The 17,893-nt window shown below is 54.4% G+C and overlaps 2 protein-coding genes across 2 annotated transcripts; one reads left to right on the top strand and one right to left on the bottom strand.

The window, feature by feature from the left end:
- Window positions 1-2,979: 2,979 nt before the first annotated feature.
- Window positions 2,980-5,585, top strand: POLM (DNA polymerase mu). The gene is made up of 11 exons (XM_068920654.1): window positions 2,980-3,187; window positions 3,277-3,466; window positions 3,629-3,718; window positions 3,810-3,980; window positions 4,107-4,178; window positions 4,270-4,390; window positions 4,471-4,603; window positions 4,705-4,807; window positions 4,891-5,100; window positions 5,192-5,275; window positions 5,389-5,585. Exons 1-11 carry the CDS (start codon window positions 2,994-2,996, stop codon window positions 5,473-5,475), a joined length of 1,455 nt encoding a protein of 484 aa, XP_068776755.1. The 5' UTR covers window positions 2,980-2,993; the 3' UTR covers window positions 5,476-5,585.
- A 1,442-nt stretch (window positions 5,586-7,027) lies between these two features.
- H2AZ2 (H2A.Z variant histone 2) lies at window positions 7,028-17,778 on the bottom strand. The gene is made up of 5 exons (XM_068921022.1): window positions 17,481-17,778; window positions 10,626-10,703; window positions 9,555-9,668; window positions 8,520-8,649; window positions 7,028-7,365 (listed from the first exon to the last, which is right to left on the bottom strand). Exons 1-5 carry the CDS (start codon window positions 17,481-17,483, stop codon window positions 7,304-7,306), a joined length of 387 nt encoding a protein of 128 aa, XP_068777123.1. The 5' UTR covers window positions 17,484-17,778; the 3' UTR covers window positions 7,028-7,303.
- Between the last annotated feature and the right edge of the window lie 115 nt (window positions 17,779-17,893).

The following is a 17,893-nucleotide window of genomic DNA, read 5'->3' as shown; positions in this document are numbered from 1 at the left end:
CGCCATCTTGGGGGCTGTGCGGCCGCTCCATTGTGTAGTCCGTCAGCCTCGCCGCCACCCGCCACACGCTGTCCCGGCCCGGCCAGGCCCGGCCCGGCCGCCACAGTCCGGCCTTACCGCTCGCCCTTGCCCCCCCCCACCCGCTCCACGGCTCCATCCATCCCACCCAGCACCTCACGCCTCGCGCCAACGGCTCCCCGCCGCCATGTTGCAAATGGCCGCCACACCTCAGCCATGGGGAGCAGAGGGCGAAGGCATCGCGGCTGCGGGAAAGAGCCGGGAAAGGCGGGCTACGTGCCCGAAAAGTGGGCTACGGCCTCCTGAGGGAGCGGGCCAGCACCTCCCGCTGCCGGCCAGGGCCGCGGGCCTTCTGCGGGGCGCCCAGCGGGGTGACTCAGCCGCTCGGCGCGCAGGCCGGGGGTGACGTCCAGCCACCTGCAGGGACGCCGCCGCTAAGAGGATTATCTGGCCGGGCGCTGGGCGCCAGCGGGGGAACGGGGCCCCTTCCATGGCGACGGCCCGCCGCAGGCGGCCAAATCGCATTAGGCCGGGGCTCTGGATCCCGTCAAAGCGGGTGCCGGCCGCACGCGTCCTGCCGGCAGCAGGGGATGGCAGCCCTCCCGGCCGCGTGCGTCACCAGCCCCCCCATCGCGGGGCTGTGTGTCCCCAGCCCGGCCGAGGGGACGTGCACAAAGCCGTGGGGGGGACGCGGTGGCGGAGGAAAACGTCCCCGGGGCCTCGCCGGATGGGGAGCGGGAGGCAGGTCGGGGACCGGGTCAGCCGGCGCTTTGGCACCTGCCTGATGCAACCGGCCTCTGGTCTTGCCAGTGCTGGAGCCTTCCCACCTCCCCCTCCTCCTCTTCTTCCTCCTCCTCCTCCTCCTCCTCCTCCTCCCCCCGCCCCGAGGGCTGGGGCAGCCTGGGCCCGCTACTGCCACCTGCCCCACGCCACCAGCTCCTGCCGAGGAGCAGCCCGAGCTTTTCTCCCGGCAGCGAGGCCGGGTGTCCGGCCTGCCGCGGGCTCCTGGGACCCCAGCCTCCGCCGCTGGTATCTCCCGTGCCCCGGCCCAATTTTTGGGCTAGGCAGAGCAAAAAAAAATCCCCTTTTTTGCTGCTCCCCCCGTGCCCCGTGTAAGGAATATCTGCCTGCTCAGCATGGGCAGTTTTGGGTTTTGGGGGGGGGTGAGGTGGGCGCCTGGCAGTGCTCGGGCTTGGGGGAAACTGAGGCACGGAGGGATGCCTGAAAGCAGTGCTTGGGCCCAGCTTAATCCAATCGGCACCCGGGGCAGACAGGACCCACAGACCCAGGTCCCATGGGCACCCAGGACCCCCATGCAAGGGGGACAACAGCACTCAGGACCCCTGCTGTGCTCAGGTCCCACAGGCACCCTGGACCCACAGACCCAGGTACCACAGGCACCCAGGAGCCTGTGCCTGGGGGGCAACAGCACCCAGGACCCATAAAGCCAGGACCCACAAGCACTGGGGATCCCCATGCCAGGGGGCAACAGCACCCTGGACCCATAGACTCAGGTCCCACAGGCACCCAGGAGCCGCATGCCTGGGGGCAACAGCATCTAGGACCCACAGACCTGGGTCCCATGGGTCCCCAGAGCTGACAGGCACCGGGGACCCACATGGCTAGGGATCTAGCACCTGTGGCAGGCAGGGCCCCAGGACCCATGCACCCAGAGCCAGTGGGACACCTAGGACCCCCAAGCCCAGGTCTCACAGGCACCCAGGACCCATATATCTGCAGGAATCAGCACCCAGGACCCACGCACCCAGGACCAACAGGCACTGGGAACCCATTTACCCAGGGCCAATGGGGCACCCAGAACCCCTGTGCCCAGGTCCCATGAGCACCCAGGACCCATGTACCTGGCAGAATTGGCACCCGGGAGCCCTACACTCCAGCCAGACAGCACCCAGGACCCATGTGCCCCAGGGTGGACAGGCACAAAGGACCCATCCGCCTGGGCTTGCCAGGACCCACGTGGCTGGGGGAAGTGGCACCCAGGACCCATATGGTGTGGTTGAAGGTCACCCATGCACCCAGGGCTGAGAAGACACCCAGGACCCACGTGCCGAGGGCTGTGTGGGGCAGGCACAGGCAGGCCGTGGGGCTGCTGGGGAGGCAGTGGGGGGTCTGGGGCACAGGGACCCTAAGCAGGTGCCCCAATCGTTGTTATCCCTGATCCCGTGGCCAGCACCCACTGCATGGTCCCAACCCTACCACCAGCACCCATCCCATGGTCCCCAGCCCCATGGAGAGCACCTACCCTGTAGCTGCCAGTCCTGCAGCCAGCACCCACCCCTTGGCTCCCAACTCCACAGCCAGCACCCACCCAGCGGTCCCAGCCCCACATCCAGGACCCTAATCACAGTAGCTGTCCCAAAGCCAGCACCCATCCCATAGCCTCCAGCCCCACAGCCAGCACCCACTCCTAGGCTAGCACCCACCCCATTCACTGCAGCCCAGTGATCAGCATCCACCCCATAGCTCCCAGCCCCCTGGACAGCACCCACCTCAGGGCTCCCAGCCCCACAGCCAGCACCCAGCCCCCGGTCCCAGCCCCAGGCCCCCCATTGCGCGACCAGCACCCTCCCCACACGGCCCCACGAGCAGGACTGGCAGGGCCCCGGGACACCGGGATGCCCCCACCCCCGTGAAGCTCCGTGTCCCGGTACCGGACCGGGGCGGGGCGGGGGGGTCGGGCCCGGGCACGGCCCCTCCGGAGCCCCCCTGGTGCCCCCGCCCGCCGCTACCGGGCCGGGCCCGCCGGACCGCGCCGACCACGTGCGGGCGGGCAGGAGGGCGGAGCCCGCGCCAGCACACCCCGCCCCTCCCGCCGCTCGAGTTGCCCCTGGAGGGGCGGGGCCGCGCCGCTCGGCGGGCGGGGATTGGCGGTTCGGGGTAAATTTGCATAAGGGGCGGGGAAAGATTTGCATATCGGGCGGGGTTCGCTCCCCCATCCCCGCACGGCCGCGGCCATGGCGCTGGTGCCGGTGAAGCGGCGCCAGCGGGTGGCGGCTCCGGTGCCCCTGGCGGAGGCGGTGGGACCGGGACCGGGCCGCTTTCCCGGCGTGGTGCTGTGCCTGGTGGAGCGGGGGCTCGGCGCCCGCCGGTGGGCGCTGCTGGCTGGGCGGGCGCGGGCCGCCGGCTTCTCCCTGCACGGCCCCAGCAGGTAGGAGCGGGGCGGGGGAGGACACGGCACCGGAGGCCCGGAGCTGGCGCCGGGGTTAGCGGCGCTGATGGCGGCCTCGGTCCCGGTAGCGCGGCGGTGACGCACGTGGTGGCGGAGCAGTGCTCGGCGGGCGAGGCGCTGGCCTGGCTGGCCCGGCGGCGGGGCAGCGCCCGGGGCAGCGGGCCCGGTACCGGCCCGGCCCTGCTCGACCTCAGCTGGCTCCTGGAGAGCCTCGACGCCGGGCGGCCACTGGACATCGAGCCGCGGCACCGGCTACCGGTAAGCGGGGACCCGGGGCGGGGGGGGGGGGGGGGGCACAACCACTGAGGGTGCCAAAATGGTGCCGGGGTGGGGGGCAGTAACTGGGTGAGAGGGGACATCGAGGCAGCGGGTGGTGGGTGCCCAGCAGGGTAGCAACGTGTCCCCTCTCATCCTCCCCAGGTGACACCGAGCGAAGAGCCCAGTCCCACAGTGCCAGCCTACGGGTGCCAGCGCCGGACCCCGCTCGCCCACCACAACGCCACGCTGACGGTGCGTTTTGCCTGTCCTTCCCCGGACACCTGGGTCCCTCCCGGGTGCCGAGGGGGCACCTCGGGGTGGTGACGAGGCTCTGCCCGCGCAGGAGGCCCTGGAGACGCTGGCGCGGGACGCGGCGTTCGGCGGCGACGAGAGGCGCAGCCTGGCCTTCACCCGGGCGGCCTCCGTGCTCAAGGCTCTGCCCCGGCGCCTCGGCAGCCTCCGGGACCTGGCAGCGCTGCCTGGTGTCGGGGAGCACTGCCGCAGGGTCATCCAGGTACCAGGGGGCACCGGGCATGGCTAGAGGGGGTCGGGATCCTGCGGGCAGCACCCCATGGGGTGCTGAGTGAGGCCAAATCCTGCCCCAGCACTGGGGGCAGCTGCTGATGGCCTGTGCTGGCAGGAGGTGCTGGAGGACGGGAGCTCGGCGGAGGTGGAGGCTGTGCGCCAGTCAGAGCGGTACCGGACCATGCAGGTAGCATCGGGGATGGGACATCAGGGGTGCCGCAGAGAGCGGGTGGGTGCTGGGCACCTCTTGGCAGAACCCGTACCACCTCGTCGCCCAGCTCTTCACAGGTATCTTCGGGGTGGGCACGCAGACGGCCGCGCGCTGGTACCAGGACGGACTGCAGACGCTGGCGGACCTGCGGGCTGCCGGCCCCCGGCTCAGCCGGCAGCAGCAGGCAGGTGAGGCGACAGCAGTGTGGGGGCACCCTGGGGTGCTCGGTGCCCCCACAGGTGCCAACGCTACCCTGTCCCCCTCGCAGGGCTGCAGCACTGGGAGGACCTGGCCACGCCGGTGGCGCTGGCCGAGGCGGAGGCCATCAGGGACCTGGTGCGGGTTGAGGCCGAGCGCGTCCTGCTTGACGCCACCGTGACGCTGGTTGGCGGCTTCCGGCGGTAACCGGGTGCTGGGGACAGGGGGGTGGAAATCAGTGCCAGGAGGGTGCCAGGTCAGCACGGCGGAGCCTGGCACCCACCCACCCTGTGGGTGCCTGCAGGGGGAAGCCGACGGGGCATGACGTGGATCTGCTCCTGAGCCACCCTGAGGAGGGCAGAGAGCAGGTGCTGCTGGGGCCCCTCGTCACCAGGCTGGAGCAGCAGGTGGGCAGCAGGGCTGAGGGAGGCCCTGGACGCCCGGGTCCCCCACGGGCACAGCTGATGCTGCCCCCCCCTCCCCGCTTTAGGGGCTCCTCCTATACCAGCAGAGCCAGCCCAACACCTTCAGGCTGGAGCCGAGCAGCAGCACCATGGACCAGTTCGAACGCTGTTTCGCCATCGTGCGTTGGGCACTGCCTGGCGTGGCCCCCGGTGCCTGGCGGGCCGTGCGCGTGGACCTGGTGGTGGTGCCATGCAGCCAGTTCGCCTTTGCCCTGCTCGGCTGGACGGGCTCACGGGTGGGTTGCGCGAGCGAGGGGCACCCCCTCGGCACACGGGGCGGCCGTGCCTGCCCTGTCCTGAGGGCCGTGTGCCGCCTCTTCTCCGCAGCACTTCGAGCGCGAGCTCCGCCGCTTCGCCAGCTGCCAGCGGGGCCTGGCGCTCAGCAGCCATGGCCTCTATGACCCCCAGCAGGTGAGAGCTGGGTGCAGGCACCCCTTTTCCCTTGGGGCTGCCAGCTGGGAGGGTGGGAGGGGGTCCCATGCTGGCACCTGTGCCACCCTGGCATTGCTTACCTGCCTCTCCAGGAGATGTTCCTGCCGGCCACCTCGGAGGAGGAGATTTTCCAGCTCCTGGGGCTGGACTATGTGCCCCCAGCTGAGAGAAACGCCTGATGCCCCCCCTGAATAAACACAGCCTGTTTTGCATGTGGCTGCCCTGATCCTTCAGGTGGGCACAAGGCAGCATCCTGCTGCCCGAGCTGTTTCTTGTTGGCGCAGGAACAGCCCTGTCCATTCAACAAGGGTCTCATGCTCCCCAGGCAGAGCATGGTCTATGGGGTGGCATGATCAATCCTGTTGCACCCCCACCCCCCCCCGATACCCCCCCCAGCCCTTAGCACTGCATTAAGCCCCATCACAGTGCCAGAATAAATCCATCCCCTTACCCTCTCCTAGCTCACCCAGGAGGAAGGTCCCATAGGCCTTACTCTTCCCACAGTGCCACCGCACTGGTCCTTTGGCTCAGCCTGGAGCCCCTTCTGCTCCAGCTGCAGCCCTCCTGCTGGTCAGCAGTGCTTCGCTTGGGCATGGCCAGGGCCCAGGGCTGCATCAGTCTGTGTTTGCTGATGTTAAGCAGCAAAGACACCTGGCATTAAAGCAAACATGCTTTAACTGTTTCCACTGTGGCTGTGAAGGACCCTGTTATTCCTCCCAGCCCCTTCCAGGCAGTAGAAGCACTTTTAAGGGAAGGATGATGTTTGCAGGTGGAGGTACGTGCTCCACCTGCCCACAGCAGGTCAGGAAATAGTGCTTATTCTTCAGCTCTGCTGAATGCACCTCCGAAGGACACTCAGGCCTCAGAGCGCAGCACTTGCCATCTTTTGGGGGGGGGGGGGGGGGGGGCTGGTTCTTCCCAAAGGTGCCAGGCCCAGCTGAGTCCTGCTGGCTTAAGGGAAAAGGGGCTGGTGCACCCCAAGCCCCCACTCAGGAAGGCTGCAACCCTCTCCCTGCTGCTGTTACTGGCAGTGGCAACTGTGCTTTTTGCAAGAGGACATGGGAGAGGTGGCCTAGCCCAGGCAGTGGGAGGGAGAGTGCGCCTTATCTCTGCGCAGGCCTTGGGAGGAGAAAGCCTCAGGCTGCTGCACTCACGCAGGTGGAGGTGCAGACAGAGCGGAGGAGCAACGTGAGAGGAAGGCTGTGTTATGCTTATACCCCCGGAAAGGTGCCAGCAAACAGGCACTTCTGAGGGGGAGATGCAGGCAGCTCTCTGTAAGTGAGCCCAGTGCTAAAATCTCTACTGAACTTGGGCCAGCTGAATTTGGAAGGGGAGGTTGCTACAGGAACAGCCCCACCAGGAATCAAGTGTCTGTCTTTCCTTGTCTGCACGCTGAAAAGCGGCCCAGGATGCTGCTGCTCTGCCACAAAGCTTTAGGTCAAGGCAAGAACCATCCCTGGGCAAGGATGGAGAGTTCCTCGGTTTTGTCTGCATGACAGCAGCTTGTCTCCCACAAAACTACCACTGATGTCAAGTATAACAGCCCGTTTCCTTAGATGAGGCAACCAAGCCTGCAGTACTACATCCTGTTAAAATAACTTGCATCTACAACAACCCGGTAATTTCTGGCTGCCCAGGCTGTGCCACAGAGCCCGTATGAAACCAAGGTACACTCCATGGGTGAGCTTTTGCCTGCAAGCCCCCTACCAGTTCATTATCACACCTCAAGCACAAGTTTTGTAAAAAATGGTTTTATCAGTTCCATTTTTGTATAAAACACATGGGAGAAACCTAGCCAATCAACACACAAATTGCTGCCACATGACAAAGGTACTTTTTGTCAAACTTTGAATCTAAAGAACATACAAATGTTTTCTCATGTCTACAGTCAATTGTCTATGCTCTTCCATTTTACTATTTCTTAAAAAATTCCACATATCCCCATATTTCTTCTGTCCCAGTTACAGTACAATGACAGGGAGAAAGAGGGTTGGTTAAAACTCCTCTCTATGCAGTTTTTTGCTGTCCCTTCTTTCCAATCAGAGACTTATGGATGTGAGGGATTACACCTGCAGAGAGAACAATGTGTTAGCACAAGAGGATTTCCATCAAGCCAAGCACAAACTCAGAGGTGCATTAACTGCATATATTAACAGCCAGGAAGTTCAACAGCCTGCCACACTTTCGGAAGAGCCCTAAGAAATTCTTTCCTCCTATTTGAAGTCTCCCGATATCCTATAATCCGGCACCAACACACATAACTTCAACTCAAGCTGATTTCCTCCCACTCAGTGAATCACTCCTTGTCACTTCAATCAGGCCCACTGAAGAAGCAAGCTGACAGCTTACACCAAGGCAAGAGTGCAGAACAAGACAAGTGTAATTAAAGTGTCCGGTATTTATCACTGTTGCTCAGTTATGTTCCTGTATTTCACTAATTTCAGTAAAACCTCCACTTAAGGAAAGTAAAAAGGCAAGGGTGCAGTGACAAACGCAAGCCATCCCACTCAAGACTGCCGCGTACATCACGATGCGTTCAGTGTGGAGCCCTCCAAGGGATTTTAGGTGTCTGCCTCTCTCCCTAGACTACGCTGTTCTGTCATAAATTTGATTATCCTGAAGGGAGAGGCAATTTACCCTTCACTAAGAGGTGCAATGGGCATTTTAGGCAGGACTTCAGGTTTGTATATTTAGGCCCATTCTCAAGGGAAGAGTGAGCATGCTACATAAGATGCAATTTGAAGGGTAAGACAGGGCTCTTCAGCACAGTCAGTTCCCTTGGGAATCATTCGGGATGCAATATGAGGATCTCATTCTGAGATTTCAGATATCCCAGCTACGTTCACTGTGCGCACACTGGGCCAGATATCCTCGTTATGGCAAACAAACATACACACATGTGCACACAGTTTCTACCTGGGAAAGCGTGAACAGAAAATACAAGAGCCTGTACCATGAGCAGAACCAGTAAAGGAAACCCACAGCCCGCCCAGTCTTGCTTCCCATGAAGCTGCCAGGTACCGTAACCGTTGTGAGGTCTGTGTTTTTAGCAGCTCGTTGGCACAACGCGCTATGGCAGATTCCAGCCTGGCACAAACAAAACAATTGCTCTCACTAACTAGGCTGTCTGCCACAGTGAAGTTAACTTATTGCCTCTCTCCAGAGTCCAGCAGAACCTCAGCTGTGAACTAGCCGTCGAATCAAGCAGCTGGACTATACATACCTCCACCAGCAATGGTAGCTTTAATAAGGGAGTCCAACTCTTCATCACCACGAATAGCAAGTTGCAAGTGACGGGGAGTGATACGCTTTACTTTGAGATCCTTTGAAGCATTGCCTGCCAACTCCAGTACCTGGCAAGTAATTAGGAAGATACTCTGTAAGTCTTCAAGCCTCAAAGCAAACTAAATATAGCCAACCGGAACGCAGAAATCATGAATAAGCATAACCAGACCTCACTGTTTCAAAGTCTGTTCCAGGCAGCCTGGTATACTCTAAGTATCTTGCTTTGAAAATGTCAATAAGTATCAAATGTGAAGACAGGAAGAGTTGTTTGAAAATGAGTTTACCAGGCACACAGCATCCTGCCACCACGCACAAGAGTAGGAAACCAGACTCAATTTTTTCAATCAGCATCATTTCTGCACATGGGATGTATATTCGAGAACTCTTCCCTTGAAGTTTTTTTTTGGTTTTTTTTTTGTTTTTTTTTTGTTTTTTTTTTTTTAATCCAACCAGATCTTCCAATAGTTAAATCAACTTCACAAAACATTGATCTGGATTCTACCCAGCTCAATCAGCTGAAAGAGAAAGAAAGGAGGGAGGGGAAAAAAAGAGAAAAAAAAAAGCACCAGTGGGCAAAGTAGCATCACAAGGACCATATGCTGGGGAAACGGCTCTATGTCTTTAAGGCCAACAGAATATGAAGTCACTTTCTATTTGAAAATCATCAGTAGTGTAGTGGACACCAACAGCTCCAAGACTCACGTTCAACTTTTCTCTGCTGTGTTTAGGCAGCCATCTAGAGCATCTGGGAATACAAGGCACTTCTTTGTGATTTAAAGCCAGGGTAGTAGCTAATGGCACTTCCCTATGCTTGCAGCTTTGCTCTGAATACTGGTGCAATTTTACACCAAGTAACATTAATCTTGGAAGACAAGTGGGAAGTGCACAAATACAGGCCACCTCCATGATGCTAGAGTCTAACTCCTGTTGCACTCTGCGTGACACAACGTTGACATTTGTCTCCAGGACCTACCTCAGCAGTGAGATACTCAAGAATTGCAGCACTGTACACTGCAGCAGTAGCGCCCACTCGCCCATGGCTCGTAGTGCGAGTCTTCAAGTGTCTGTGGATACGGCCCACTGGGAACTGAAGTAAAAGCAACCAAAATTGAGGTTAACAGCGACTTCTTGCCCAGTGTTTAATGCCTGGAATCTGGTGCAAAACGTAGACCCTGTAAACACTTACTAACATATTATACTGGTCTAACCCTCACAATAACTCAAATGCAAGCTTGGTTTCAATCAAGACTGAGGTTAACGGTGAGGCACTGACTTCTCGCGTTAAGTGGTTCAGAGACACCACTGCGGAGAGGGTTAGTGTAAGCGTCACAGTCTTTACATACTGGTCAGGCAAGTATCAGGTACAGAGCTGGTGCTCTGTAAAAAGCTATAGCCTGCTATAAACATATCTATGTGAGTAAAGGCAAGATTACACTGTTGCTTTTGGCCAGCAAAGTAGCTTACACCCAAAGAGTTTACCCCTTCCAGACTTCCCCTCAAGAACACAAAGTTCCAATATCAAAGGTACCATAAACTTTAATCAGAGTTTAACAAGAATGAGCATTAAGTAAAGCTTAGGGAGACATGAAACTCATTGGAAAAGCTCAGCAGATCTTCCACATAGATTTATTGTGGAATTTTACAATAATCTGAATATCCAAATTAAGCCTTTTAAGGCATATAAGGGACATCAGCCATAGACATGAATCCTTCCTGAACAACAAGCAACAGCTGGGAGAAAATGCACCCGCACACAGCACTGTAGTCATTGAATCAGTCTCCTGTCCCCCCTACCCTGTAAACTGTACAGTTTTCGTTACCTTCACATAATTACAGTAGCACTGGAAAAAGATCCAAGCAACAATAAAAGACAAAATGAATCACAAAACTTCAGCAGTCTCCATTATCATTATAACAAAACCAGAAGTTTTCACCAAAAGAATTCACAGCAACCTGCCTCTCAGAAATGGAAGTTTTACTCAAGCAATTAACATTCTACCATGAGAACAGGTTAACACAGACAAACGACTTTGTACCACGTTACCTGCAGTCCAGCTCTCTGTGAGCGAGAAACTGCCTTCGCCTTGGCCTTTCCACTGTCCTTTCCAGCTTTACCACCAGCCTGAAAAAGATAAACACTTGCATTAATACAGCCGCCTTCACATGTGCCTGTAGGCGATAAGAACTGCTGCACAGCTGTGCTACAAACCACAGGTAAAAAGCGCTCTCTTCTGCCTCAGTTTGGAAAGTTTATCCCAAAAAGGTTTGAAGGATTTATTAAGAGTCAAACTACAGTATATGGCATTGCCTTACGGGTCCTTGAAACTTTTCAGACTCTCAAATATGCTTTGCTGCAAAACAACCTGAACACACGAGTTCTTTGTATTATGATACGGGAGGGTACGGGTGTGGCCACCAAACTGTACTCGAGCTTTATTGTCGTGGGTGTATTTAATATAGCAACAAGCTGAAGTCCAACCTGGCTAGCGCTAACAACAGGACTGTGCCTACACACAGGCACAGAGGTCTCTGAAGTCACTGTCATTCAGCTCACAGTTACACAGGCATGAGAACACAGCCACGCCATTTCTTTTGCCCAGACCAGGCAGCCATAAACAGCTGTACTGACCTGCGATTTGCTGACCCATTTAGCAGCACCATAAGCAGTTCTCCTCGTTTCCCCTGGTGCACATCTGTCAATTAACTGATCTCATTTACAGTTAACAAACTAATTGATCTGACTAAACCATCTCGGTTCTCCAGTAGCTCCCAGAAGCGCAGAAGCAAACCTTTGACTTCTTACATCCCAGTGCAAAACCTGCTGCATTTGATCACTGATAAGCCAGCAGACTGGAAGAGAAATGGAAGGGAAACTGCAGGCTGCTACGCAGTACAGCCAAAAGTACAAATTGGTGCCTGTTGCTGGAGCAGGGGATAGGCTCTCTTGTCTGATAACATGGTGCGGCCTACCTCTTATTTTCTGAAAGGCAGCCTCTGATTTCAAGAGGTCCACACCTCGTATATTGCTGCAGCTTGACAACGGGGAAGAAAAGCAATGAAACGTGAGCATTGATGTGCTCATCATCCAGGAAGCTAATCCTTTTGCAAACCACCTTCCGTTGCTTGACTGATCACAATGGAGTTTGACACAGTGCTGGGCCCAGTCTCCACAGAGTTCAGTCCCCGACACTCTGTGGGTCTACCTGAATTGATTTGGACCTGCTCTCCTCAGTGTCTCCCTAAGCAGTTTTATTTTTCAATAATAGTTTAGTGCTGTAGTTTCAGTAGCTATTTGGGTCAGCATTAATCCTTACCCCTATTCACAGAACCTGATAAACTTGTGCTGCTTCTCACACCATCGTCTGACAGGAACTGCTGTCAGGACTAAATTATTCAACGGGAAAGTGTTTTTTGCTTGCCAGAAGAAGCCACCGTACTCTTTAACCCTAAACAGAGCTGTAACCTCGCATAATTAAGAACCGGGCACAGCATTTCCAGTCTACAGCTCTCATCTTTACCAGTTTCACACCAGCGCAGAAATACGTTTCAATAAAACACACCAGAGCTAGACATGGAAAGTGAACTTGGATTCCCAAGACAACTTGGGACAGACATATGACACACACACACACAAAAGAATACATCAACATACTCCATTTTGCACAGCATCTATTTTATTTTTCCCCTCTTTTCAAGCAGGTTTCATTGGTAGCTCCTGAGCACAGGTAAATAAACAAGTTAAGAGCTCCATGCCAGTAGTTTCTCCACCATAGTAACTTTCAGTACATTGTATCAAGCGTATTAGCAAGTTAGACATGTCCATGCAGAAGTCCACCTTTCCGGTCTCGCTGCTTTAAGAGTAGTTTCCTTTAACGTGCAATTGGAAATTTCACAGTTCCTGTTACTGTCATTTCCATTATTTTCCAGAAGATGCCAAACAGGGGGAAAAAAACAACGCAGAGAACCAGGTGTGTGCAAAAGCAGCTGTGAGAATAGCTTCATTTGAGACTAATTTCCTCCCTTCCAGCTGAAGGCATACATTGACACAGATAGTATTTCAAGATGCTATTTCTGAACACACGAATTTGCTATTTGGGACTACAGGTTTCAAGGGCAATTCCCTTCCTGCACCAGAGCAGCAAAACATCAGAGAGCCCCTAACATCATGGTTTTAACAAAAGTCATGTTGCAGTGTTACAACAGGTGGCCGAAGTAACTGCAATAATTAGGGCATTCATCGCTTCATCTCTGAAGATTTTAACACATACATGTTAAAATTGCCACTATTTGTCTGTAGTAAACTTCCTGCAAAGTCCTGAAATGCACAACTTTTAAAGTAATCGAGAAATGAGGAAGAACTGAACAGAAGCCCAGGTTTACGAGGCGCTCTCAGCCAGTTCCCAGAAATTAGTGGATTCAAGTGATATTAAAAGAAACTGAAGTCCATTCATAGCTAAAGAAAGCAGTGTCTAACCAAGAACGTTACACCAGCAGTCCTAACTGACACCTGATCCAAACCCAGGGCGTTTAGAAAGCCTGTACCCTCCAGCTAAAAGGACTGCATTTGGCCTAAAACTTCTGCCAGCACTCTCCCACCTCAGGTCAGACAAGCCATATCCAAAGTCTGAAGCGAAGATCAGGAGATGCTCCTTTTCTGCATTTAGTATTTCAAGGGGGCTTCTGAGCATCCTCCACTTCAGTCTGTTAGGCTATTTCTCCAAGATTACTGAGAGATAAAAGAAGAGAAAGATGGGACAACATTTTCCACCAAACATGAAGGGAAGTCTCTCAAAGATGGGGATAACATTTAACAGCTGCACATCTACCCAGGCTGCACTAAACTATCGTTACCAAACTGAAATCTAGTCCATTTATGAAACAGCGTAGAAACAGAGGCAGCTGTAAGTCCTAGAATTAAGTCTCCCAACTGGTGATTAGCAGAGTCTCCCATATAGCTACTGCAAAGGAAACCCAGAGAATCAGACTCCTGAAACATGTTGGTTACTTGTAATCCCCATTTTTAGACTATGCTGCGACCCCACAATCCTAATACCCTTGGATAACCACCATCCCCTTCTAATAAGTATGGAACTAAAGCTCACTGTGACAGAGATGAAAACCGAAACCAGTCATCCATTCTAATCAGACCATCCCTTCCTGGTCCTTTAAAAGAAACCACAGCATTCAGACATCCCCAGGAGACAAAGGTAACGCTAATTGAGCATATTAATCTGGTCCTTAAAATAGGATACTAGCTTCACGCAGGAGGCCTCATCGTATAGGACATGCAAGATCTCTGTGCCCGTGCATGGCTAGTTAGGTATTGATACAATGTACTTTGGTCAAGTCTGGAGCATCAGTATAGTTTAAACTCAAACACTGGAAAAAAAAAAGTTGCAATGGGAAAGCATTTGATTTGAAAAAGCATGGTAATACAAGCAGAGAAATGCTGGGTGAGGTCCTCAATGGGAGGGCTGGGCCAAGAAGTAAGGCTTCTTCCTGCAGCAAGAAGTAATACTGTAGACGCCAGCACTCTGTGCTGTGCCAGTACAGGTGCACTGCTGTGCATGCAGGTCAGCAACCACACCTCAGTACACAAACATGGTTGTGGCAACACGAGCCTCTAAAAAGGCAGCTTTCCTCCCTGCGGGAAAGCTTGCATCTGGTAAATACACTTGTCTTTTGGGCAGCAGATGCCAAAACAGGACTTCCTTTAGAAGCAGTTGGTTCTTTTTTTTTTTTTTCTTTTCTTTTTTCTTTTTTTAAAAAGAGGCTGACTATTAGATTGCTTGCACCTAGGTAGTTAAAAATGTTTTTGAAAGCGTGTCGCTTAAGTCACAGACTCAGCACTCCCTTCACTGCAGTGAATTTGTTCTTATCATACAGAGCAGGAACTTCAACTACTTTTACAAGTAGAAAACATCATCCAGCAGAACTTCAGCATTCAGTGCAAAAATCAGGAAGGGGTATTCTGGATGTGCTTCTCTTTCTTGTCAAGATGGCTTTGGAAAAAAACAGTGGAGCTTCACACTGAGAGCTTTTTTTAGCCAACTGTGAACTTCCCTACTTTTCCATTAAGTTTTCTAGCTGGCAGCTTCCTGCCTGCTTACTCTTTATATTATATTTGACTAAAAAGAGGGGAAAAAGTCCAATAGCTTGAAAGTTCCCATTGCTACCAGTTCTAAATGCAACCTGGAGAACAGGACCAACAGACATCCAGAGTAGCAAAGAAATCCCAAGTAAGAATGTTATGGCGTGCCCATTTTTTGTTCAAGTCCCTTATCGTGACTAAGAGCAGTTGTTAAGAATTCCCTACCAAAGGAAGCTGTGCTGGTGAAGGTATGCCTTCTAGCCCTAGTTAATCACTTTTATAGCCAAAACATATTGATGATCAACATTTCTGTATACTGGCACTTTCCTTTCTATAGAGGAGATGTTTTATAGAAAGACTGTAGCCAAGAGAGCAGCTCTAATAATCCCAGCCCAGGAGTAAAGCCTGGGAACACAGCCTAGCTCTCTTAAAAAAGCAATTTATTATCAGAAGACTGGTTTATGCAGTGGAATTAAAGACTATCAATATTATCTTCCTCTTCTGAGGAGCTGAAGCCTTTCTAAATTAGAAAAACCTTGTCCTTGAGCATTCAATGCAGTTCACTGTAACAACTTAAAGATCTCTTGGCCCAAGGCACTGTGCACGGTGCTTTGAAAGCAGCTCCAAAACATTTGCGGAGCAGTGCTGGTGTCCCAGCTGAGCAGGAACATAATGTGTTGTTCCTTTCTGTCCAGGGAAGTTGCTTGCTAGGAAACATTTCTCAAACACTAAGTGCTGTCTTGGCGCCTAAGTAACTCCTACCTGCACAGTCTTCTGCAAGACTTGCATTAATTCCAAGTCAACAGGATATTTTTTCCCCATTTACTGTAAGAGGTTCCCAAAGGAGATATGCATCCACAATCTTTTTTTTGTTTTGTTTTAAGAAGTAGAAGTTTTAGCTTCTATTCTCAGCTTCATTTTGCAATACCATCGGTGAAGCCTGTAATATTTAACTATAGTGCTTCCATGACAACCTGATCCATTGACATTAAATACTATATCCCGTTCAGCAGAATCGCCCCAGAAGCTAGCTTTGCTTACGCTGCAGTAAGCTGTTCTTAGAATGCATTCCCACATTTAAACCACATTGGATTTAAAATGTTACTCTTTCACAGCAGGTAATCAACTTTAGTCCTTTGGAAACAAAAAAGCTACTTAAAAAGGCAATTTGTTATCTATTGCCAGAAGTTACAAGATATCCTTGAGCACAAGTTTGCCACAGAAAGATCACAATTGCATAATCTCGCAGTGCGCTTCCACTTTAACCCTTAGCGGCCAGGGCCCTTATCTCAGACTTTGGAAACTCCTTATACCCTGAGCAACTGAGCCTAAACTTTAGGTCACAGCTAGCTCCCTGCAAATATGCACAGAAGGGAGAAAAAGGCATGCTGATCTCATGACAGAAAATGGTATGCCTTGTATACATTTTGACTTTAGTAAGAAAATAAAGAGCTATACAAGCCAGGTGTGAGCTCCTAGGCACCCCTTCTCCAGAGCTGGGGTGAACCAGCTACAGATGTGCAGCACCCTGGACAAACATTAATTGAAAGCACTCTTTCAAGGTTAGCAAACATGCAGTAAGTATTTACAATAGCAGAAACTGTAGTCGTTTTCACAAGTTTTAGATGGCAGGCCAAACAAACAGAGCCACCAGAGAAGATTAAAACTCAGGTCTTCTCTTCTCACCCTTCTGCTCACTCCTCCACATTCCCACAGAATCAGCTTTTTTGAAAAGCTAGCACTGAGCTGTGCTGGAAGCTAAAACACAGCAGTAGCGCAAAGAGGAGCTGTCAGCTAGAAATTAAGGCGTGGAAACCAAATATTCCTTGGGGGCAGGGACTACCTTAGGAACACTGTTTGGCCACTTGACGTACTTTCTTCTGGGAACTCACTTCTCATTTGATGTGCTTTACGTGCCTGACTGTCTGGTCTTCACTATACTATCTTTAAAAATGCACAAGCACAAAAAATAACCGTAGAGAGACAGTTTCCCTCCAAAACCTTAACCGACCGGATAGAGAAAGTTACCGGTAGCCACTCCTGAAAGCTTTGACAGCGCTACTCCCACAAGCGAGCCACAAGCTCTCCCGCTCGCCTCCTGCCAGGCTGATGGATAAGGCCAGCCTTTGGGGAAATGCCGCATATCCTTTTCCAAATATATTCGGGAGAGCCTCGCACAAAGCGGCACGATAAAGTCGGCGAGAGGTTTTTGTTACACAACCCCGGCAGCTCGCTGGCACCCCCGCTGAAGGAAGGGGCGGGTGCGGAGCGGGAAAGGGGGGGTGAAGCAGGCTTCGGCGCACTTCCGCGGCTCCTCTTCCGAAAGGAGGCTCTCGGCGGAGCCCCCTCGGTGAGGGCAGCGGAGGTGCCGTGCCCAAGGTCACGCATCAGTGACAGAGCCCAGCACAGGAGCCGCCTGGCTCCCGCCGAGGCCCCCGCCGCTCCCGCTGTGCCACGCCGACTGGAGCGGCGGCGGCGCCGACCCGCCGGGGCTGTGGCGAGGCACCTCCGGCCGCCGATGCCGGCCACGGTTCGCCGCTGACAGCGGCGGAAGCGGCTCCGGGCCCCTTTCCCCCACCGGGAGCCCCTGTCACTTCTGGGCCTGCGGCCAAGCGCCTCGGCGGGCAGTCCCGCCGCGGCCCGGAGCTCCGGCCCCGCGGGCACGGGGCGCCTCCCGTCGCCGTGCCTGGCCTCGGCCCGCGGCCTCCCGCGCTGCCGCCGGCTCCGGTACCGACGTCGCGCGGGCAGCCCGGAGCCCTCCCACCAAGAGGAGCCGGGCCGAGCCCAGCCGCGGCTCCCGCTCCTCACCATGGTGCCGCCGCCTGAGCTCCGGTCCCGAGTCCGCGCTGGAGCCGCCTCAGGAGCCGCCAGACAATAACCCGCCCGAGCGCGAGGAGGGAGCCTGGCCTGCCGCGGCGGCCCCGAGCCAATCAGCGCGCCCCATACTAGTTTGAACGTCCCGCTCCGGCCAATCCCCGCACCACTTCTTGCCCCCTCGCTGGCCCCGCCCCGCGGCCCGTTTAACGGCTGTTTTTTCCTTTGCACACGGCACGCAGGGGTGAGAACGGGGGGGGGAGGCGCACCCAAGCACGCTTGCGCCGATGGGCGGTGCAGCGGAGTGACGCGACCGCTGACCAATAGAAAGAGCAAAGCTTGCCGAGGGAGGCAGGGCTACAAGGATTGACAGCCAGGGAAGCCAATGCGAGGAGAGAAGGCTTTCC

Source organism: Struthio camelus, chromosome 27, assembly GCF_040807025.1.
Source record: "Struthio camelus isolate bStrCam1 chromosome 27, bStrCam1.hap1, whole genome shotgun sequence".
NCBI classification, from domain to species: Eukaryota; Metazoa; Chordata; class Aves; order Struthioniformes; family Struthionidae; genus Struthio; species Struthio camelus.
The sequence above is the reverse complement of the archived record's forward strand: the minus strand, read 5'-3'. Positions and strand labels throughout refer to the sequence as shown.